Source organism: Pezoporus occidentalis, unplaced genomic scaffold, assembly GCF_034315485.1.
Source record: "Pezoporus occidentalis ecotype Australia unplaced genomic scaffold, CSIRO_AGI_Poc_V1 ctg341, whole genome shotgun sequence".
NCBI classification, from domain to species: domain Eukaryota; kingdom Metazoa; phylum Chordata; class Aves; order Psittaciformes; family Psittacidae; genus Pezoporus; species Pezoporus occidentalis.
The window spans coordinates 433,642-456,596 of record NW_026915387.1 but is presented as its reverse complement, the minus strand read 5'-3'; the positions used below and the strand labels follow the sequence as shown (position 1 = coordinate 456,596).

Here is a 22,955-nt window from a genome sequence, read left to right as displayed (position 1 = left end):
GTGTGCAGCAGTCCATTCATAAGTCCGGGCGCCTCGCTGCTTATTGGTCCGTGTGTGGCGGGGCGTGGCCCGGGCGGGGTCGTCACGCCAACTGGGCGAGACCATCGCCGGGAAGAGGAGGAGGGAAGGGCGTTTTCTTTCGCCTTTTTCCCTCTCCCAGTGTCCAACCTTTTCCGTTGCTCTCTGTCCCAGCCTGAGCCGTGCAGCGGTTCTCCTCGTTTCTACCGCAGCTCCAGGCGGAGCGAGGAGGCGGCCAGCGCAGGGCTCCCGTTCCTCAGCATCCCGGACTCCCCCTCCTCGCCGAGAACATGGTGCCTCCCGCTCCCCACCTCCGCCGTCCGCCGCCATCTTGGCGCCTCCTCAGCGCGGGGCCGGAGCGGGCTCGGCCGGCCTCAGCGGTGGAGCGAACCACCGCGGGGGCGGGGGGGGGGGGGGAAACAGGGGGAGGCGGGGACGGAACCACTGCGGGGACGCCCGGGGGGGGTGTGGAGAAGCTAACGGGCCGGATCGGACCAACGGGCAAGGGCTGACAGGAGCGGGCGGTACCACCGGGGTAGGGGCGGGGGGCGTGTGCCGGCCCGGGCGGAACCATGCGGAGGCGCTGGTAGGGGGGGCTCCCGGAGGAGGGGGCTCGGTCCGGTTGCCGGTGCCGCTGCCATGGCCTCGAACTGCGCGGGGGGCTCGGCGGCGGGGGGCGGCGGGGCGGCGCTGGGCGCGGTGCTGAGCGCCAGTAAAACCAAGACCAAGAAGAAGCACTTCGTGTGCCAGAAGGTGAAGCTGTTCCGGGCCTCGGAGCCGCTGCTCAGCGTCCTCATGTGGGGGGCCAACCACACGGTGAGCGCGGGGCCCCTCGGCCGCGGACATCCTCATCCCGGGACCCCCAGACCCAAGGGACGGAGCCTTCATCCTCCTCATCCCTCACCCCTTCCCTCCTTCCCTCAGGCAGGGCTCAACCCAGGCCCCTCGCCCCCCCACACCCCTTTATCGCAGCCTTTCCTCCCCCCCGGCAGTCGATCCCTCCCCTGGATCCCTGCTCCCTCCCTGGATCCCTGCTCCCTCCCTGGATCCCTGCTCCCTCCCTGGATCCCTGCTCCCTCCCTGGATCCCTGCTCCCTCCCTGGATCCCTGCTCCCAGCGCACTCCCGGGTCGGCACCGCTCCCTCCCTTCCCCGGCCCAGGGAGCCCTCTGAGGGCTCCGCTGCTTCCCGCTTGTGTCCCTGTGGTGCCGTTCTTGTGGGGCTGGGGCTCCTTCCCCAGTGTCCAGGCGGTTTGGGATCCCCTATGGATCAAGGTGGGGTGTGTCGTGTCCCCCCCCTCTCCCTCCCCGGATCAGGGTGTGTTCCCTCTCCCTATGGATCGGGGTGTCCCTGTGTTTCTCGCTGCTGCCAGACACGTCCCTGTGCCGGAGCACGCAGCCCCCGCACACCCACCCGTCTGCCTGCGGCCTCTTCCCAACCCCTTTTCCATCCCCTCTTCCCCAGCGCTCCTGGGTCTTTATCCCGGGATTGGGGTGGGGGGGAGCGATGCCCTTTTGGTTAATGCCCCTTTGTGCAAGGTGCTGGTGCCCTGAGCGCATCCCTTTGACACCCCCTGTCCCATCCCTACGGCCCCGTTACAGCGCGGGGTCGAGGTCCCACTCGCACGGTGACAGTCCCGGTCTTCACAGTGATGCCTCTCATCTCCATCCCAAAGGACAAAAGGGTCTTTTGGCTCCGTTCTGCCCAACCTCGTGTTCCCTTTGACTTCAGGCTTTCGCTGCTGGACTCTTGGTTTCTCTGGGTGATGGCTTGGTCCAGGTCTCGCTCAGGAGGGGGCTCCCTTGGGAATGCCTGTGATGGCTCAGTGCTTTCATCCCTCTCCTTTGGAGGTTCCCAAAGCCAGCTTTCATGTTTTGGCTCTGGAAACTTCTCCCTCGTCTCTGATGCCAGGCGCAGATCTCGTGCTGGGAAGGAGGATTGATTTACCACTGCTCTCTCCGGGATGTGGGGAATGGATGCTGTGCGTTCAGGTAGTCAGAGAACCCACAAACCTCATCCCTTCCTAAGTGAATATGCTCCTAGGGCTCAAAGACACCTATTCCTTTAGTGGATTAGTGGCTGTTTCCTAGAGAGTGAAAGGGATTTAAGCTTTAATTTTTGCAGATACCAATAGCACACACACAAATGATGAGAATTGCATTTCCAGCCTGCCTGATGCTGGAGTGAAGCTTCCAAATGTAGTTCAACGCGGCTGCCTTTCTGAGTCAAAGGATGTTCCAGTGCTTGCTTGCTCAGAGCCTTCCCAGGAAGCAGGGTAATGAGTTTTAATGAGGCTTTGATCAGTGGAGCCCTGAAGAAATGGAAATCGGAGGGATTCTTTGGAGTTTCATCTGCGGCCCCTTAGGGACAGTTGTTGCTTGGTGGCAATTACCCTTTCTGGGGTGAGCTTCTTGTAGCAGGAGGGATCTGGCAACTTTTTTAGGCACTGGATCAGGGCAATGGGATTTCTGGAGCACTTGGCTATGAAATGCTTAGGGAAAGGGAGGAAGCTGCGGTGGTGGTGAGCACAGAGCTGGTAGTGAGGCTGTCTCCAATGGGTGTTCTGAAGAAGCTGCTGCCAGAAAGGAGGACCCGAGGGGGCTGGGAAGGGGGTGAGAACGTTTCAGCTGTGACCTCCTCACCCTTGGAAATCCAGGGTTCCCCAACAAATTCCTGCTGGTTTTCCTCCATCTCTCTGCTGCCGATCTCGGTCTGGGTTTGGGTGACTCCTGTGAGTGCCCGAGCGCTGTTGAGGTGGCTTTGACGGCACTTGAGCTGCTGCTCATCCCAGTGTGCGGCTGGGAGATGGTGTGGGTGCTTTATGGGAAGTGGGTGTGGGCAGGAGCTGTTCTCGGGGGTACCATGGAACTTCATTTAAAACCTCTTTTCTGGGGGGTTCTTTAGTATTCAGCTCCTGGGCCACGGCTTTACAAGGAGAGGTGAATCTCTTGGCTGTGCCTGTGGAGCCCTCCCTTGGGGTCTTCTATAGCAGGAGGAGATGTATGGCTGTTGGCGCAACCACGAGGCTGTGCCAGGGAGATCCTGTCCATTTGGGATGAACCTTTTAGTGGGCAAAGCAACCAGAACACCCATTTTCCCCAATCCACCATTTCTGTTGACTGAAGGCATTCCCTTGGGTCCATTAACCGAGTCTGGCAACAGCTCGGCCCTGCCTTGTGTTTAAACAAGCCTGTGAGCAGCTGGTGTGCATGCAGACAGTGCTGGCTCTGGAGAGGATCAGGAGCAGGGATGCTGGCACACCAAGAGCAGGAGCTGGTTTCTGGAGCACCAGTTTGGAGCCTTTCTGGGTCTTAGCTGTCGTGGGGCTCCCCAGCCAGTGTTTAAACTGCCTGGATTGGGATTGGGATGGGACTGGGGCTGGTTTAAGCAAAGCCAAATGTGGGTGGGATTAGTCCAAGAGCTCACTTTGGGGCTAAGAAACCAGAGAGAGGAGAACTTGTGCAGCTAGGAGGGAAAAGTGGAGTCCCAGAGGCTCACTCTTGATGTCCGAGTTTGCTGTCAGGCGCTGGGGAATCCAGCAGCCGTGGCCATGGTTCCTGGGGAAGCTCTGCTGTTGTCACGGCATTGCAAGAGGAGACTCAGCTCCTGGGGCTGGGCTCCGTGCGTGTTCTCCATCCATGCCCTGGCTGGATGTGCAAGGAAGGGGGGAACGTTGGGATGGTTCTGGAAGGGAGAAGCCATCTCGCAAGAGGAGCGAGATGAGCACAGCAGCGTTGTGTGATGCTCTGGAAACCATAGAAACGGTTGTAAGGTGCTGATTCTACCAGGCACTGGGATCCCAGGGACTTGTTGGAGAGGTGACTCTTGGATCCGTTTGGCGACAGCCCCCGGAGCTCTGTGGGTGTTGGTAGGGAAAGGTGGGTATAAACAGACCCCATGTTTGTGGAAATGGGTAGATCTCTTCCTCTTGCTCTGTGGATCTTGCCCAGGGCAGGCTCCTGCTCTCCCTGGATCACTGGCTGAGGCACCAGCACGTCTGGGACCCTTCAGAGTGGTGCTGGTGCAGAATGCAGCTATGGAGTATTCCAGTGGAAGAACTGGGATTTGCAGAACGCTTCTCCCTTCTCTACAGCACTGGGTTTGGTGTTGCCAGAGCAGCATCTGCCACAAAGCAAGCGTTTAAGTCCCATCAGTTGGTGCTGGCACAGGGTAAAGAGTGTGGATTTGTGCTTTCCGGCACTTGCTGTCTGCTGTGCCTCTGATTGACCTCTGGAGAGTGCAGCATATGGTGATGGATGATCAAGGCCCTTGCTCTGAACCTTCTTATCCAGGGACCTCCTGTTAAAATAGAGATTCCAGGAGGCTTTTTCCTTCTTGGGCCATGGAGAGAAGAGGTTTTCCTGGGTAGTTCAATAAGGAAAATGGGGCTCAGTTGCCTGCTCTGCCCCTGACTCGTGTGGCTGAGGGTGGTTGAAGCAAGGGAAGCACTAGCTCTGCTTGCCTGTGCATGGATGGGGAGGACAAATGCTCTCCAGTGGTCCTGAGGCCCTGCTGAGGTGCTGGGGCACAGCCTGCCCCACATCAGCAAGGCAGCACTGACCAGCCTGTGCTGCAGCTCCATCGGGATGCAGGATCCTTTGCAGCAGGCTTCAAAGTACTTCCTCAGGGCAGAGGTGGGTTTGCTGTCACTGGGTGATGCTGCTTTTCCCTCTTAAAGCCCAAAGTGTCCCCAGAGCACTGAGAGAAATCAAGATTCATGCTTCCGTAGCACTGCATGGGGGGGGGGGGGGTATTAGCTTGGATACTGCTTAATCATGCTTTAATTCATGGAAAACTCTTTTTTCCTCAAATCCCTGCACAGAGAGCCCAGCAGAGGCAAAGTTTTGCTGCAGATGTGAGTTTGTCTCCATGCTGAAGTGATTTTTCTATGTGTCTTTTACCTACTTCCCCAGAGGATTCAGAAGTTTAACTAATCCTCACAAAGCACTTGGAAAGTCTGCTTGAAAGACTTGGAGAGGAGCAAAGTATTTTTCCTTCCCTGAGCAAATTCCTGGTGTAAAGAATCCTGGAGAGGAGACTCACACACTCCATCATCTGGCTCTTGTTAGTAAACAGCTCGCATTTTCCCATCAATTTACTAATGGTAATTGCTACTCTGAGGCTACAGTCAGGTTTTGAAACCAAATCCTGCCTGGCCCATTTGTCCCTGAATGACACACGCTATTGATGTGTCTCGGAGTGAAAAAGGACTTGGCTTTGGTGGGGAAGACAAATTATCAGCTATAGATAAACCCAGCATCCTGCTGACTGCTCTTGCTCTGCAGTTCCAGTGACTGGAGAGTAAAAGCTGATCAGACAGTGGGGAGGGGGCATTTTCTAACCCACTGTTGCCCCAAGCCCTGGTCCCTGCTGCACTGGCCTCTGGCTGCCTTTCCCTCTCTGGTGGCTGTTGGACACAGCAGGCAATGGGCTGCCTCACCTCTCTCCTGGCCGGGCTGACCTCGGGATGCAGCGGACTCCTTGCCTTGCTTGGGAAGTGGCTCCTTTGTTCTCACCGTAGGGGGAAACCAGCAGGGAAATGTGAAGCATCTCTTTCTTCCCTCCCATGCTGGTGCCTTGGGAAGATGTCAGTTGGTTTGGCTAAAATGTGTCTTGGTTTTAATGCCTCTCTGAGCCTTTTGTGAGGAGCATGTCCCATTCACGCTGTCCCTCCTGGGGAAGGGCAGCAGTGGCAAATGCTCTTCTTCGTGGTGCTTTCAGCCTGGACTGGTCCCTGTCAGGTTGTGTGTGTGTTTCCTACCCAGGGGAATAGAAAACTGCTCTAAGAGGACTGTGCAAAACCAGGGGCTTATTTTCCAGAGGATTCAAAGGTAGATGGTGAGATCTGAAAAGCTGGATGTGTTACAGGAAACCTGCAGGGGCTGGAGACGGGGCTCAGGGCTGAAGAGCTCCTGCTCTACATCAGCTGGTCTTAATTCTGGTCCCTTGGGGACCATTAAAACATTTGATGGGGAGGTGTGGACCCCCCCCACCCCAGGCACAGGCTGTGGTGCAGCAGGACCTGCTCCTTGCAGCCACTGTGCTTCCTACAGCAACCCATGTGGTGAGGGACCGAGGTGTGTGATGCGGTGCTGTCTGTGTCTGCTGCACCTCTGCTGTCTGTCTTGGCTGTGTCTGCTGCACCTCTGCTGTTGGCTGCTGCCTCTTCCAAAGACCCCAGTCCAAGACCTCACTGTGCACCTTGTACCCAGAGCTCTCCCCAGGTCCTGGCAGGGACAGACCTCCTGCAGCTGGGTGATGGTGTCATCTCTTTTATGGGCACCAGGTGGGTCAGACCCGTGGGGCAGGGCTCCCCAGGGGCTTGCTGGGCACCTCATCACTCTGCACCTTGCTGTGACCTTGCCTTCTGTAGCAGAAATACTCCGAGACACAGACTCTGCTATATATAATCCCTGCTCCACGCCTCTCCCTGGGGAGAAGGCGAGAGAGCAAACATGTGCCAGGCGTTAGTCACGTTGCGCTCGGAGGCTGCTCACATTCCAGCATGATGTGAGGATGAGCCGCAGGAGAGGATCCCTGTCCTGTCTGCTGCTGCTCTCCTAGGGTTTCACTTGGCACCGTGCTGCAGGACCTGGCCTGATAAGCTTTAGGAAGGGGAGCTGGATGCTGAGCCTTATACTGTGAGGAGGGAGGGGTTGGGATATCCCTATTGAAGGCAGTGTGGGGGCTTCCCATTCCAATCCCTTTGACGTCCTGAGGAAGGCATCAAGCACAGGAGTCACTGTGGGAGCACACAGTGCGTGTCCTTTTGCTGGGACAAAACCACCCCCCACCATTCATGTTTGCTTTCAGACTGGTGTCAGGAGCAAAGGTGCAGTGACCAGGAGCTGCCTTGCATGGTGGAGAGCAGGCCGTCAGTGACCAGTCAGTGATGCAGAGCCTGGCACAGACCCCTTCTCCCTGTCTCCTCCAGGAATCCCAAAGCATCCAGAAAGCTCTGCTGACTGCAGCTGAAAGAGGGGGGAGAGGCTTCCTCAGAGGGGGATTTTTTCACTGGTGTCAAGCTGTTTTCCCTTGGGAAGAGTGGGGGCATCTTCTAAAGGAGCCGAGGAATCCTGGCGCACCGTTTCTGCCAGTCAGGAGGGTTGCAACAGGTACAACATTTGCTCTGAGCTTTGTGCTTTGGCAGAAATGAGGACATCCAGAGACGTCTTGACATCTCACTTTGCTAACGTTTGTGTCTCAGTTCCTGGCAGGAAGGAGACTCTCTCCAAATGGCTGTTCCCTCTCAGCATCCTTCCTCCGCTCGGGAACAAGCTGCTAATAGCTGGGAAGAGGCTGAGGACAGGCGTGTGGAAGGAGCTTCCCCTCCTGTTAGACAGCAAGAAATAGTGGCTGCAGGCAGCTACAGAATGAGCTGGTGCCCTGAGGGGAAAGTCAGTGCATGGAGGAGCTGGGAGCTGGACATCAGCATCCAGGACATCCCTTTTGCCTTCCCTTTCTCCTACCTACTGCTCAAGGAGCAGCCCTGGGCAGGATTGAGCCTTTAGCTGAAGTCAGGGGGTATTTTCCTCCCTGCTCCCATTGTGATTACAAATGATGGGAAGCCTGTGGCATTATTCATTCATTTGTGCAGCATTCTCCATACATCCCAAAGCACTTTATGGGAGTGCTTAATGCTCCTCCGTGCTGCTGTAAAGGAAATCCAAGGCAGAGCTTTAATGAGCACCATCTCTGCTCTTCACGGAGCCGTTCCCGGTTTACTTCCCGCTTATCTGTTGTGTGGGATGGCAGGCTCTGAAAATAGTCATCTTTTCTCATTGCAGCGTGTGTGTGTCGTTCTCTCCCGTCTGACATTTGTTAAATCTGCTCTGGTTTTGTCATTGGGAATGATGGGGAAAGGATGGGCTAAATCCATACCCTGTCAAAGGCTTGCTCAGAGCATCAGACAGCTCATCACACGTCTCTGGAGCTGGGGCCTCCCTTGGCCTCCTTAGGTTCAGATTAGACAGTAAAGAGGCTCTTCCTTGGAAGGGTGCTGAGGTGCTGGCACAGGGTGCCCAGAGAAGCTGTGGCTGCCCCATCCCTGGCAGTGTTCAAGGCCAGGTTGGACACAGGGGCTTGGAGCAAGCTGCTCCAGTGGAAGAGGTCCCTGCCCGTGGCAGGGGTTGGAGCTGGAGGAGCTTTAAGGTCCTTCAACCCAAACTGTGTGATTCTGTGTTGCTGCAGAGCAGCTCCCTTTGTGCCTCCTTTTGTTTCTGCCTCCAGAGGTGCTGTGGCAGCAGCTCTTTGGACAGTATTGTGTGTAATGTTGCATGCAGGGAGCAGGGAATCCCGGAGCTGGAGTCCATGTCCTTAGGCTGATGGCTTGGACCCTGTTCCCAGGCAGCAGGGAAGTGCTGGTGGTTTCCAAGCCTATTGGAAGTCACTTGCCCTGCCCAAGGTGTTGGTGTTGGGAACAGACTCCAGGCCTGACTCCTGTCCAAACCCCACTGTTGCCAGTGTTGGCTGCTTCTCTCCAGCATTACCTGCTTGGCACAAGAGTTATGGGAATGGAGCTGGAATGGAATGACTTCCTCAATCCAGTGGGTTAATATCAGTTCAGAGGGATGGGACTCGTGTGATTCCTGTGAGGTCCATGTGAATGGATGACACTGGGGCTGTCTTCAGTGCTGCCTCTTGACCTGCTCTTGAATCTGGCACAGCCTTGTCAGTGCCTGGGCTTGGCTGGAGCAGGGTGGCCACATCCAGCCCAGAGGTGGATTCTGTTCTTATGTGCTAGGTTTTTACCAGTGCTGTTTCGCTGCTGGGTGCTGTAGCATGAGCCTGGCTGTACAATAGTAGCTGCAGGTTCATTCTGTTGCTTCCCTTATTCCTGTGCTTGGCACACGCATGACTAAGGAGCAAAAACAATCTAGTGGAGTGACTCATCCCTTTCGAGAAGGTGGGATAAGAGCAACAAGAGACAGCAAAAGCATAGGAATAGCAGCCACAGGGGAGCTGTGTTGTGTTGCTCCCCCCCAGTCTGCTCTGGCCACGTTGGAGGCTTCGGTCATCCGTGATTTGTGACGGTGAGAACTGGTTAAGAGATTGGCTGATGCAACATTCCCTAAATAAAAGCAGAGGGGATTTATTTAAAACAGGAGATCTGCTATTTCTGTCGGTTTGTCTCAGTTCTAAGCTGTGTCTTGGATGATCAGCGGAAGGTGAAAAGATGGAAGAGCTGAGGTTGGCTCAAGAGTGCTCAGCACATGACTGAATGAGATGCTTCTACCGCTTGTAACCACAGTGTTCTCCAGGTTGCTTCAGCACAGCAAGTTGTTCTAAAAGTCTAATGGGTTTTATTGCTTCCAAACCAGCTTCTGGGGTGTTTGGCATCCCTGAAGTCCATTGACAGTAACTGCAGAGCAGTGGAACTTGGGGTTTGAGTCTCTGTTTCCTTTCTCTTTTAGATCAATGAGCTCAGCAATGTTCCTGTCCCTGTCATGTTAATGCCAGATGACTTTAAAGCCTACAGTAAGATTAAGGTGGACAATCATCTATTCAACAAGTAAGTAGGTGCTTCCCAACTTGTTTGTCTCTTTGCTGTGGCACGGTGACGGCCTTTTGGTTTGTTCCCTGTTGCAATGGCAAGAGGATATGGCATGGCTGCACACATGCCCCAAGTCTGTGCCCTGCCCAGACCCCTCAAGAGGCCATGGTGAGGGTCAGTTTGTCACTGAGATGCTGTCTCGTGGTTTGGTTTATAGCCTTTGAGGGATAAGAAGTCTGGTAAGACCAGGCTCAGAAGTGGCACCACTGCAAAGCAAGTTACATGTGGATAACTGGACTGGACAGTTTAGAGTTCACAAGGTGTAACTTGTGCAGCAAACTCCAGCCCTAGGGCCTTGGAATCTTGGTTATGCACAAAACTGCTGGAGGACAGTGACTCCTGCAGTGTCCTGTCTGGGTATTCCCCAAATCCCATGGAGCATGGAACAGAGGGCAGGAGTTTTCTCTCTGTGGCCTCCCGAGTTCCTTGTCCCTTTGGGACTGTTCACAGGAGACAGCTGTGAGGCTGTGTTAAACGTCTGGCCCAGTGGTTTTGTCTGGAGTTACCCCCTTTTCCTTTTCCTAGAGATGAAGGTTTGGAATCCCTGGGGAAGCCGTGGTTGTGACTGGTGCTGAGCGCCGTGTTCTCCACCCTGGCTCTGTGTGTGTGTGGTGCTCCCTGATTAATGCTTCAGTTTCACTCAATTTTACAGGGATCAGCGTTGAGGAGTGGGAGTGTGATTCAAAAGTTTGTCTTCCCTGGCGCTTACAATTTGCAGTATCTGCTCTTCCCTCTTCTCCTACAGAGAGTTTGGTTTCCCACATATTAATGCAAAGGATTCTCATTGAGAATGAGCTGCCAACATCTCCCACTGTGTCCAAGCAGGACCATCCTCTCTGCTTCTTCCCACTGGGCAGACAAAGAGCTCTGCTAGGGAGGATATGGCAGCATCCCTCAGCCATGGGGAATGCTGTGTGGTGTCTACTTTGCTCTGGGGAGGCCTGGCAGCAGAGCTGGCTCTGGAATGCTGGGGTCTGGAACGCGCCTGGCTGGAGCTGATCCCTGTCCTCTCCTTTGGGTTCTGGGTCAGACGGTTTGTCGCGTGTTGACCTTTCTTTTGATGCACCAGTGATCTGATCTGATCTGAAATCAGAGCTCCCCCCTTCCTTTCCTGCAGCTTTTCCTCTTGAACAGTAGCAGTGTGTTGCAGGGGGCAGCTGTGTTACTGAAGGGAACAAAGCAACAAAGGAAGGGGAAAGAGAGAAATGGTTCTGTCGCATCTGTGCTTGTGACAGGGGAGATTGTTCTGTTCAGACAGACATCCTCATGCAAAAAGCCTTTTAGGCCTGCAAATGTTCCTGTGAGGAGGTGACTCTTGTAGGCATCCAAAGAAACAAGCTACCCTCATGAGGGTAAATACGTGCAGAATAGGGCCCTTGTAGGTAGGAGGGGGCTTGGCTATCCCGAGGGGGGTTAGCAGTGAGGTGGGAGAAGAATTGAGTGTGATTTCCCAAGCTGATCATTGCACAAGAATCTCTTTTCTGCTTTGCCCTAGGGAAAACCTGCCAAGTCGCTTTAAATTTAAGGAATATTGTCCACTGGTGTTCCGAAACCTCCGGGAGAGATTTGGGATCGATGATCAAGACTACCAGGTACAGTCTGTTCTCTCCCTGCCCTCCAAACACCTTTCCCTGGGATACAAGAACCAAACCGGCAGAGGAGCTGTGATACAACATTCTCGGGGGGCCAGTTTTTAGGGGTTTATTATCACAGTTGGAATGGGTTTCCCAGAACCCCAAGGGCTCACAGCAGCAGAGTAGATCTTGCTGTGCCAAGCACTGGGCAATTGCAGGATGAAAAGATGGTCCCTGCTGCAGAGAGCGTGCAGTCTAGGCAGGAAAGAAGAGGCAGCAGATGGCTGCAGACAGGCAGGAGCTGGAGGATAACCATGATCTAGTGCAGAACATCTGCAAGGAGAATGAGTCTGCCGTGGCTTCACAGGTTCGGGTGCTGCTTTCACCAAGTGTGTGCCAAGGATTGGTGCTGTTGAATTGGGTTTATCGAGCTGGCTGCTGCTTTGACCCCAAAGGCCAAAGGCTCAGACTTGCCTCGGAGGGGAGATTTTCTTGTGTTAATACCACTAAGCTTAAATCCAGTGAAAGAGATGGCACAACTCTTGCTGCTTGCAGGAGCTGTGTAGTAGCAGGCTGCTTGGAGACCTCTTAAACTGGGGGAAAAGCCAGTGCAGAAGAAGAGGGTGGCTTTGATAGCTGCATGGCCTTTAGCAGGCTGGGGTTAGGTAATTAAACCCGGTGTCTTTGGCATGGCTGCAGTTGATAAGGGCTGGCAGAGCTCCAGTACTCGCTGCTTGAGGGCTTCAGCTAAAATCCTCCCTGGAATCCACCAGCCCAGAGAGGCACCACAGCACTGGAGCAGTGGGTGAGTGGCACAAGCTGCTTGCTCTCTCCTTTCTTTGCTTCACTGCTGCCTGTGTTGTGAGGAGAGGAGATAGGAGCAGGGCTGCTCCTGCTGATCCCACCACACTGCTTCCTTCTGGGAGTGTGTGTGTGTTCCCATGTCCACATACATCTCCCTATACCCTCCCCAAGCGTGTCAGAATTCTCCCAGATTGTATCTAGATTATGCCTGATCTCACTCTGTTTCAAGGTTAGTATCATGAAGAGATCTGTTTTCTTAGCCCATGGCTTGCTACATTGGGAAGATGCTGCATCTACTCCATGCAGTCTCATGTATGGGGCAAAGAGCAGCTGTGTAGTGCCTGCATCCCATCCTCTGCCTCCTGGTCCAGACCAAGAGGGGAGCACACCGGCCTCTGTGAGAAGGGGTGACCTCTGGGGGTACCAGGCTCGATGCTGGGGCTTTTTGCTGCTTAGTTTCATTGTCTCAGCTGCCTCTCTGCTGCCTGCCAGGGCTCATCCCACTCTGCTGCCTGTTCTCAGGCGTGCTGGGCACTCGGAGGCTGTTTGCTCAAACGGAGACGTGTTTTTCAAGCAGAAGTGACAGTCAGCTTTGCTTTTCTTCTGCAAGGGGCCAGCCATCCCCAGGAGGAATGGCAAACGCTGCCTGCTGCAGTTCTGGGCTGGGTGAGTGCCCATGAGCTGACAGAGCTGAGCCCAGGTTCTTTGTGCCTGTCCTTACCTGCGAGCTGTGCACGCAGATCTCTCCTGCTTGTGATGGAAGAGCTCTTCTATTTTCAGGACATGCTTTTCTTGAGCACATGCCTGTGAGATTATTGGTTTCATTTATTCCCTCCTCCCCTCAGGCTTGTTCTCTGGGCACCGATGGTGCCAGAGAGAAGCAGCACCAGCACCTTCTGGGCTGTTGGCAGTGGCTCATGCCAGGCTGTGTGTGGCTCTTGAGGGGGCTCCTTGGCCAGCAGCACCCTGCCCCTGGGGTGCTTGTTGGTTCTCACTACCTGGTTTCTCTCATTGCCACTTTAGCTGTCGGTCTGAAGGATTACTTCTCCCATCTTTGGCTCTTTAGAAGCCGGCAGCTAGAACAGAAAGCAGAAAACATTTATTGAGCTAAATGCAGGTGGGTAAAATGTGATGGCTTCAGTGGGAATGGAGCCAGAATGCTAAATATAACACCCCAAGTGGGGAAGAGGTGGGAGTGACAGGAAGGGAGCGGAGTAAACCGAAGGGCTGTAAATTTGGTCATGTCCATATGTGGTCATGATTTCTGCTTCCCAGCTCTTCTACCAGAAAAGCTCTGTGGTTTTGAGGTGAGGGGTGATTAAATTGTGGAGCACGGACTCATTTGCAAATGTCAGTAAGAAGCAAAGGGGCTTTTTTTTTTTTGTTTGCCTTTCTTTTCCTGATGGTTTCTAAAGCCATTGGCAGGAGCCGGGTTTTTCCCCTGCTTCATTAAAGTTTTAAAAGCTTTAAATGCTTCATTCTGAAAGGAAACCTCTGAGCTCACTTGCAGCGTGACATGGTAAATCCCTCTTTCACAGCAGGCTCTGCTCGCCTGTGTCTGTCTGCAGAAGAGCAGGCTCCCTCTGCTGCCTGCTCCTCAGAAAGCTGAGAGGAGGAGAGAACAGTAACCAGCAGCTAAAATACACAGCATGAAATGCATTGTCCAGCCCTGACATCCTAAAAGACACTCAAGACCACCACCAAGTATCACTGTTTCAGAGCACAACTCAATTCTCCCCTTCTGCCTGCACCAGTGGCAAGGAAACAGCAGTGAGAGCCACCACTGTTGGCTGACAGAATGGTTTCTAAACCAGCACTGGTGACTGGGCTCATGGAGCTGGAAGGCAGCTGCTGGGGAGTGACACAGGAAACAAGCAGGAGACTGGGGACCTGTTTCACCTGGTGTGGAAGGTGTGAAGAGCAGGGGCTCCAGCAGTGGGATGAGGCTCCTTACCTGGGGAGAGGCTTCAGAACGCGTTGGGGCTCAGGAAATGTTGTGGATACTCTGCAGTCGGCCTGGGATTTTCCAGTCGTGCTGCAAGGAGGAAAAGAAGCTGCAATGGCTCGTTGCTAAGGGTGGAGACAGGGATATAAAGACAGATGCTGCTGGTTGTCGGAAGAACAACCAAGCTATTTATACTCCCAATCTTTTTAATCCCATTGTAGGAAGAGCAGAAGCTGAGGGTGGCTTTTGCTTCCAGGAGGACCTGTAAAGAATTCCCAGACAATGGTGGTTTTGCCAGTTTAGGCTGCTTGAGGGAAAAGAAGGCCATTTCCTTCACTGTATTCTGGTTTTCTTTAAGCCTTTAGAAATATCCTGACTGTTCTTAAGCTTCCAGGAGGAAAAGGAGGCTTGGCCTGTGTATGAAAAGCTCTTAGGAAAAAAACCTCATCAAAAATACATGCCAGGTGGTGGAGTGAACCAGGTAAATCAATAGCTGGGTTAACCTGAGCACTCAAGGATGCTTCCAATGGTCATGAGTGAAATGCTCTCCGAAGCTTGGCCACCGTCATGCTTACAGTGGACACAGCATCCCTGGGATGTGTGCTGTGCCAGAGCCAGGGTGTGGAGCTGGCCCAGCTCCCCCAGGTCTCATCTGCTTTTGTTTCTTCCCCAGGGAGGTGGCAGCTTCGGCTTCTCCTCCCCACTTTGCTCTGTTCTGGTTCCCTCAGAACTCAGTGACACGCAGCGCGCCGGTGAACAGTGACAGCCAGGGCCGGTGCGGGGCCCGCTTCCTCACCACCTACGACAGGAGGTTCGTCATCAAGGCCGTGTCGAGCGAGGATGTAGCAGAGATGCACAACATCTTAAAGAAGTACCATCAGGTACGGTGAGTCTGGAAGCCTGGCGGGGAGGTGGCAGACACCTGGGGGAGCATCCGCTGATGGGGAGCTGGAGCTTGGATCTGCAGCGTGCGACCTGGCAGGGCTTGCAAAGAGCTGTTGCAGGAGGAAACGGTGTCTCTTAGCATTGGAGAGCCAGTTATGGCACAGCTGCCTGTTTCTTCTCAGTGCTGAGCCCCTTCCCAGCTCACCCTGTTCCTTGTATTGATGAATGGTGGATCACTGGTACCTGAGATCCGTAAACATGCTCCTAATTCCATCCTTTGCATTAGACTTCCCAGAGGAACCAGGGAGGAGACAGTTACACGCAGCAGGGAAGGGAGGGCAAACTGGGACAGCTGGAAATGTTCTACCCTTGTCCACATTATCTGCCAGTGGACCTTCTCTTTGCTTTCTCTTCACTCACACAACCACAGGAAGTGAAGTTTAGCCAGTGCCAACAACACACTCGCTCTGCTGTGGGTCATGCACACCTAGTCTGCCACAGCAGACATGCACACACAGTGGGATGCTCTGTCTCAGCTCAGGGCTGGAAGGTTCTTACAATGCCCTGACTTGCTCTTCTTGAGACCCTCGGAGCCATTCGCAAGCCTCTGTCCTTTCCCATCGGTGTCAGATGGCTGGAACTGGAGGCTTCACTGTCAGCATCTTGCTGAGCTGTCAGAGATGGGTTTGTGTGACAGTGCTGTCTTCCTCTGCCCTTCCCTTCCCCACCCTCCTCCAGTTCATAGTGGAGTGTCATGGGAACACCCTCCTGCCTCAGTTCCTTGGCATGTACCGGCTCACCGTGGATGGAGTGGAAACCTACATGGTGGTGACCAGAAACGTGTTTAGTCACAGGCTGACTGTGCACAGGAAATACGACCTGAAGGTGAGGGTTTGGAGGGCAAGGCATGGAGCTGAGCTCCTTTTCCAGAGTGGGGGGAGTTGGTCTTTGTGACACCCATTTGACCATGTCCTGGGCTTTGGGTTTTGTTCAGGGGAAGCAAGTTTGGGGGGGCTGTGGATGTAGCTTCTCCTGGAGCTCAAATGTTGTTCCATTCCCACAATACAAGTGGCCTTTGCTACACCAGGGAGACCCATAAGCATACCCCGGGCATGAAAAAGGGGCTGAGAACTGATGTTAAAGCTGCTTCTGTTATTTTTCTGCATGGAGGAATTAAATGGGGTTGAGGAGTTCTTTGGGAATGTGACACATAGTGCAGCAATGCTCTTTTCTTTATTCTTTTATCAGGGCTCAACAGTATCCAGGGAAGCAAGCGATAAAGAGAAGGTATGGACCATCCCTGGCCAGCCTTTCCTTCCTCCAGGTGGTTGAAAGCACATGGATCCAACTGACTTCCCTTTTCCAAAGGGATATTGAGCACGGGATATTAAATGGGCCTTGAGTGATAACCTGTTTCTGTCCCACCTTTCAGGCTGTGCCCAGTAAGTGCTCAGGAAGAGATGGTGCAGATCTGATGCTGCCCTACCCTGCTCTGTTATATTGACACTACCAGGAATGGGGGGAACTTGTTGGGGGACAATCCCCCATGTGCAATGGTGTCTTTACAGAAGGATTTCTTCATAGCTCTCCCTGAGTACCAGACTGAGTCAGGTCAGCAGTTAGCTTTTGCAGCAGATGCTTCATAAACCAGAGCAGCTCATCTCAGGCTCTTGGCTATCTCAGTGTGTTATTCAGTTTGGTTTCTGGTGCCATTAGGGGAACTTGTGACTAAGAATCTGCCTCTGCAAAACTTTGGCTGTGATGCTGCTGGGAGAAGTCCTGTAGAAATCACGGTAGTAACTCACAGTACTACATGTTTTGCACATAGGATGTTCAGATTTGGGACCACAGGGTATGTCTGCTCCAGCCTGGCCTAAAATTAGGTCTCTGGTGTGAGCCAAGGATCTCCCATTTACACTGAATGCTCTGGTGTCAAGGCCCAGCTTGCTGGCTCTTTAACCCCCCCAGCCTTGGCTGCTGCTGCACTTTGTCTCAGGCCATTCATACTAGATCTGTCTAAAGCCACCAGACACTCATATGTCATTCTAAGAACAAAATCACTGAATTCCCAGTTGTACAAAGGGGTTTCATGTTCTTCCGTGGCCCTGAGAAGTGCTCAGGGCCTGCTGCAAGCACATTCCTCCCAAGAGCAGTGGGTTTAAGCCTTTCCTCAAGTCTTCTGGAAGAGAAGCATGTTTTCCCCAAGCCTTCCTCCAGCCAGAAGCCAACAAAATGGATTTCTTTCCTATTGTGGGAGCTGGTTGGGCCACCTCTGGCTGGAGCTCAGCTTTGGAGCTTTCAGCCTGCAGCAGCCTTTGAAGTTGGGTTGTTTTCCATGTCTCCCTTCAGTTTCGCCTTAGGTCCAGCTCAGCACATGGATTCCCTGACAAACAGTGTGCTCTGCCTAATGCCGTTTTCATACTTAGTGGACAGGATGAGCCACTTCACCTTATAAACAACCAGAACACCCTGGTGCAAGGCCACACTTGGTCAGAGTCTCTGTGGCACTCCATGTACCAGCCTTCCCCAGGAAGCAGAGCTTTGGAGAGTCTGACCCAGGCTTCTTGTTGCAGGCCAAGGATCTACCAACGTTCAAGGACAACGACTTCTTGAATGAGGGCCAGAAGCTGCACGTTGGAGAAGAGAGTAAAAAGAACTTCCTGGAGAAGCTGAAGAGGGATGTGGAGGTAGAGTTTCCTTGTGGGGGGGTGGCTTGTAACTGTCTCCCATAACTGGGTCCTCATTGTGGCCTCAGTAGTAGCTGCAAAGGATGCCATTCCTGGATCAGTCAAGCAAGTACAGTCAAGGATATGCTGATTAGATTCTCTGGAGTCTAATAAGGGTTTAGCTCTCGCTACAGCCCATCGTTAGGGGGATACTGGCAGGGTAGGACTGATAATCTCTGATCCCACGTGGATGCTGCTGTTCTCACTCATCTCTTTCTCCCAGTTTTTAGCTCAGCTGAAGATTATGGACTACAGCCTGCTGGTTGGGATCCACGATGTTGACCGAGCAGAGCAGGAAGAGATGGAAGTGGAGGATCGGGCAGAGGACGAGGAGTGTGAGAATGATGGGCTGGGAGGCAACCCCATCTCCTCCTATGGCACCCCCCCTGACAGCCCTGGCAACCTCCTCAACTACCCACGTTTCTTTGGGCCCGGGGAGTTCGATCCCTCTGTCGACGTCTATGCCATGAAAAGCCACGAAAGTGAGTATCCTGGGATGCTGGGAAGCCCTGGAGGGCAGAGGGGGGGTGTCCTGTGGTCTGGCTGGGCTGAATGGAATGGCAGGACTGTGCACACAGAGAGAGGGATTCTGCCAAGTGTCTCTCCTTTGCCGTGCAGTGCCTGGTTGTGGATGGTGAGAGTTGGAATGGGTAGATGTGATGCTTGGAGAGCAGTGGCATGGTCAGAGAGCATGTAGGCCTCTAGTGTGCTGTTTCCAGTCCTTCTTCTCTACCCCTTTACAGCCTCCAGCTCCTTGCTTTCTCTGCTGTATGCAGCAAAGCAGCCATGTATTTCTAGAGGAGGGGGGCTTTGCTCAGAGCTCAGGGTGTGCCAGCGACTCTCTTGCCTTGCTAGGTGCCCCCAAGAAGGAAGTGTACTTCATGGCCATTATAGACATTCTTACGCCATATGATGCGAAGAAGAAAGCTGCACACGCTGCCAAAACAGTGAAACATGGGGTAAGCAGCCACCCACTGCAGGGAGGATGGGCTTTGGGGCTTCTGCTTTGCCTGCGTGCGCATGGGTGATGCCTCCTGACTCTCATTTTTCTATCAGTATGGAAGTTTTCCAGTGATTCCATGGCCAAGAGCAGCTCTTCCCTCATTTAGCATCTTCTCAGACTGTCTTGCAAAGGTTTTCCCAGTTTGGGAGGTGCTTGATTTCCCTGGTGTGACACCAAATTGCCTCACAGAGCAGAATAGACTGGCTTGCAGTTGGGCATGATACCCTATCCCCATCCTGGGGCCAGTCCTGCTCCCTAGTAGCAATCCCAAGCTTCCCAAAAGGGCTTGGAAAGAGCCTGGTTTAGGAGGACATGGAGTTTTTCATGCTCCTTCCAAATCCCTTGTAAACCATATGAGAACAAATCCAGTGCTTTGACTCAGGGGTCTGCAGAAGATCCAACTGGACCTAAAATCAGTTCCTTGGGGATATCTCTTGACCTCTTGATGGGTTTTTTCCCCCCTAGAACTTGCAGTTTGTTATGGGTCTGTGCCAGTCTGTGCTGACATGATCCCTCCCTTCTGTCCTCCCTTCTCTCCCCTTGGCACTGCTGCCCTTGGAGGAAGGTGTTGTGACTCCTGTCTCCTCTCTGCCTTGCAGGCTGGGGCAGAGATCTCCACCGTGAATCCAGAGCAGTACTCTAAGCGCTTCAATGAATTTATCTCCAATATCCTGACATAGTCGTCTTCAGCCTTCAGCGAGACATGAAGAGGAAGAGGGGGCTACTTCCAAACAGAGAACGCAGCCTGTGACACTAAAACAGACACTGTAGCAGCATGTGGGGTGTGCGTGTGTGTGCGCGTGTGAGTGTGCAAGAGCGAGTGCGTGGCACTGCGTGACTTAAGAGAAAAACTCATTCTAGGTGCACCCTCCAACAGTCCACTTGACCCAGGTGGAAAAGTGGGTTTTTATGTTAACAGAAGTGCCCAGACACAGATTTGAGGGCTTTTTAAAACAAGCAAAGTGCATTGTTTCAGCACTGCTCTTTCTAATGACATTTTCTCCTCTCCGATCAAGAGAAGCCCATAGGGATATGATACGTGGCACTGTCTAGAAGGGGTCGCTCTAGATCACGTTCAGTGGGAGTGAAGCAGTGCCTGGTTCCACAAACTACTATTTTGGGGGTTTTTTATTATTGGACTGTCTTTACCCGAAAGACACACAAACCCTTTTATTTCCCTCTTGGTAGGAATTGGAAGGAAACTAGCTCACCATTTCAAGGACAGAAAATACTACTCTGATAAGGAGGAGTCGCTGAACTTTAGGTAAATTCAGACTGGGACACTTTATGCTTTTGGGTTAATTTAAGCAAGACAAACTTTTGTAACTGCACTTGGTTTCCAAGAAAGATGAGGGAAATGAACATCTACCAAAGATGATCACTTAAAGAGGTGTAACTCCTAGAACGGAAAGAAACAGGTATGAGAAGTAGTAGAGGCATTGAATGACCTCAGATCATAATGTGCTCGGACCCATTGTCCTTTAATTTGGCCAGCTATGAAGATTTCATAAAAGGAAAAAGAAAAAGGCATTTTGTACCTGTAGATACGGGATATATTTGAGTATCCGGAGCGTTTCCCTGTCGCACCTCAGTCAGGAATTACCGTGTCTCTTAGGTGACAGCTTAACATCGCACTTCCACCCGTGTTAATCTAGCTAATGTTCAGTCTTCCTTACTAGCCCCATCTGCAACAGGTACTTGAATTTGTTTCCTGACAGAGGTTCTTTGCTTAGGTGGTTCATTGTTCACATGGCAATGTGACTTGCACACGAAGGAATTGGACTTCGCTACCAGTGGGGAGTGCTGGGAGCTGGGACTGCGGAGCGAGTCTCCCAGCTCCAAAGGACTCAGGACTTGAGCTGTGGTTGGTTTTACTCTTCTCTGCTCCATACCCCTCTCTAGAGCAACAGTCAAGGAGTGGGAATGTTTGAACACTTGCGCCAGGTTATTCCCTCCCCTTCCTCCTCCCCTTTAAGGAATTGGAACTTATTGGAGTGACTGAAAAATGTCCTGTTTTGTCTCCAGAATGCTTGTACTATTTCTCACAGCCAAGCTTGTCAGACTTGCTTTGGGTTTCGTTAGCTCTGCTGCACACCACTTACAGATCTCTTGGTTCCTTTTTTTTAATTGTCTTTCTCTTTTTTGAAGCAGGATTTAGTGTTTTGAACAAACCTCTTGCAGTTGAAACATGTTGCTTCTCTGCCTTGAAACTGTTTTCACATATGCCTTTGTTTCGGGAATAAGCTGTTTCCAATGTCTGTCCTGTGCTGTAACACGTGCTACAGTTTGCTGTGTGGAATTTGGTCCTTTTGAGAGATAACTGGTGCTCATCACCTCCTGGTAATTTCCCTAGCCTAAACCTAGCTCTGGTCTGGATTCTGAATGTGGGCTTGGGGTTCTCGTAGATGTTCACACGCACATTTGTGATGTGAATCCCACAGGTCTCAACGTTGAAGGGGACAAAAAGGGGCTGAAGTCTCAGCCCACGAGAGTGCACTGTAAATAGTCTTTAAGAAAACAAGAAGTCACATTAGGGGTCATAACGGGATCTGAATCTTCATTCATGGGTCATTCCCTTTGACACGGGACAGATCTCTTCTCCGCTGGAGTCCGGTCCTTGTTCTGTGTGATGTGGGGTTAACACACCATTGTCTGGGAGGCCTGAGGGTCTCATGTCTTAAGGTGTGTAGCTGGAAAAGCCACAAAACAAATGCAGCTATGAGAATGCTTTGAAAAAGGGAGGACTCGGAGGGTATCATCAGCTTGGTTTTGTGGGCATTATATTGGTTGCTTTTCTCTTAAAACACTAAGCACTTAAGTTTACTATCAGAAATTAAATACCAATCACTTTTTATTCTTGACAGTTATAAAACTCTGCATTGAATCTGCAACTTTGGCCTGGTAAGTTTGTATCCTCCTTTGGGGAAACTAGCTGGGACCTTTGAAAGGCTTGAAAGCATGCATTTGTAGAGGAAAAGCAGAAGAGAGAAATGGGGGGAGGAAGAGAGAAGGGGATGAGTGAACTGCAGCCATCCTACAAAGCAAACAACCCAAAGAAAGCAGATGAAGCTTGCATAGCTCGGAGCAAGAGCCTCATTCATCACCAGGGCTGACATGAAAATGCAGTTAGTTCCTGCAGCAATCTTTCTGGAAGGCTGATGCTAAAGGGCTTAAGAGCAGTTAATTGTATTTTCTTATTCCACTCCAACCAACCTCCTTTGAGGATCCAATTGGCTGTCGCTGGCTCGGGTGACACCAAAAGCCCCATGAACTCCATTCACTTTAGCACTTCCCCAGTTCTGTCAAGTTGCCATATTTGTGTATTAAAGTAAGGACATGCGATTTCCTCACTTCCTGATGTATTCCCCAGGTATGGAACTTTGGTTTAACAGAAGCATTTTGTATATTGTTTACATTTGGAGCGGTAGCATTGCGTTGAAAAAATGCTCAGTTTTGGTTCTAGACAGTATTTTTCTTACCAGAATAAGAAGTGAAGCTGCAAATATTTGATTTCTTTTTAAAAGGGACTTTTTTTTCCTGTTTTTTTTTGGTCATTTTGGGTTGTTTTGGTTTGTTTTTTTTTTAATCTTGTTTTAGGTCACTTTTTTAACTCGAAGTATTTAAAAGCAAAAAACCCCAGCCCTTTCAATTAATTCTTGCTTTTACCAACTGCTTGTGCTAGTTTGTTGTCTGTTTCTGGTGTGAATTTAGTTCTAGGTTGCTGAATGTAGATATTCCTGTCTGTAGCATGTACCCTGCGGAACACTTTACACTGAAGCACATTTTGACTGCAAACCACCCCTGGCTGAAAGAATTGCAGTGGGTAGCACATCCCTCAGAGCCTGCTCCGAGGGAAGGATGCGGCCAGGAATTATGGTGCAGTTCTTTGGGCAGCTGGAGGTTCAGAAAGGATTATTGGGGAAGCTTGAGTGGGAAGCTGCCCCCGTCCACAGTCCTGCCTGTGCTGAGGGTCTCGTTCTGAACAGGGATCTGTCAAATTTAAAGACCTAAAAAGTGGGTTTAACCTAGAACTTTGACATCTTCCCTGAGATAGGGGGAGAGGGAAGGCTGAGTGCAGAGTCACAGGTTGTGACTGGGGGTGCTGTTCTGCTCCATAGTGCAATAAAACCCACTCGAGGACGTGGTGGGTCACCCTGTGATAGAGCACCATGTTCTGGAGGTACCAGGCCAGCACCCGCCCTGCGGGGCAGCTTCAGTGTCAGGAAGAGGGTCTGGGTTTGCTGTGTGGAATGGGAATGTCAGCAGGAGTTCTCACAGCAAGGGCTCCTTCCTCTGGTCTGGTACATGCCTCTGATTGACCTGCTTTTAATTCTTAAAAGCCATGCAGTTCATCACAGGGAGAACTTCAGAACTCCAGATTCCTGCGGGAATGAGGCTGTACTCTCACCTCCAAGCATCCTAATTTTGAATCCGATTTTCATAACCAG

At 52.1% G+C, this 22,955-nt stretch overlaps 1 protein-coding gene across 1 annotated transcript; it reads left to right on the top strand.

Moving 5' to 3' along the window:
- The first annotated feature begins 554 nt into the window (after nucleotides 1-554).
- On the top strand, nucleotides 555-22,087 carry PIP4K2B (phosphatidylinositol-5-phosphate 4-kinase type 2 beta). The gene is made up of 10 exons (XM_062629786.1): nucleotides 555-834; nucleotides 9,431-9,528; nucleotides 11,066-11,162; nucleotides 14,622-14,774; nucleotides 15,517-15,663; nucleotides 16,027-16,065; nucleotides 17,352-17,465; nucleotides 17,728-17,986; nucleotides 18,360-18,463; nucleotides 19,107-22,087. Exons 1-10 carry the CDS (start codon nucleotides 658-660, stop codon nucleotides 19,185-19,187), a joined length of 1,269 nt encoding a protein of 422 aa, XP_062485770.1. The 5' UTR covers nucleotides 555-657; the 3' UTR covers nucleotides 19,188-22,087.
- The last annotated feature ends 868 nt before the right edge of the window (nucleotides 22,088-22,955 follow it).

Coding starts and splice junctions, on each gene's coding strand:
- PIP4K2B (XM_062629786.1), top strand. CDS start 658: ATGGCCTCGAACTGCGCGGGGGGCTCGGCGGCGGGGGGCGGCGGGGCG. Junction 9,529..11,065: donor GACAATCATCTATTCAACAA/GTAAGTAGGTGC, acceptor GCTTTGCCCTAG/GGAAAACCTGCCAAGTCGCT. Junction 18,464..19,106: donor CCAAAACAGTGAAACATGGG/GTAAGCAGCCAC, acceptor TCTGCCTTGCAG/GCTGGGGCAGAGATCTCCAC.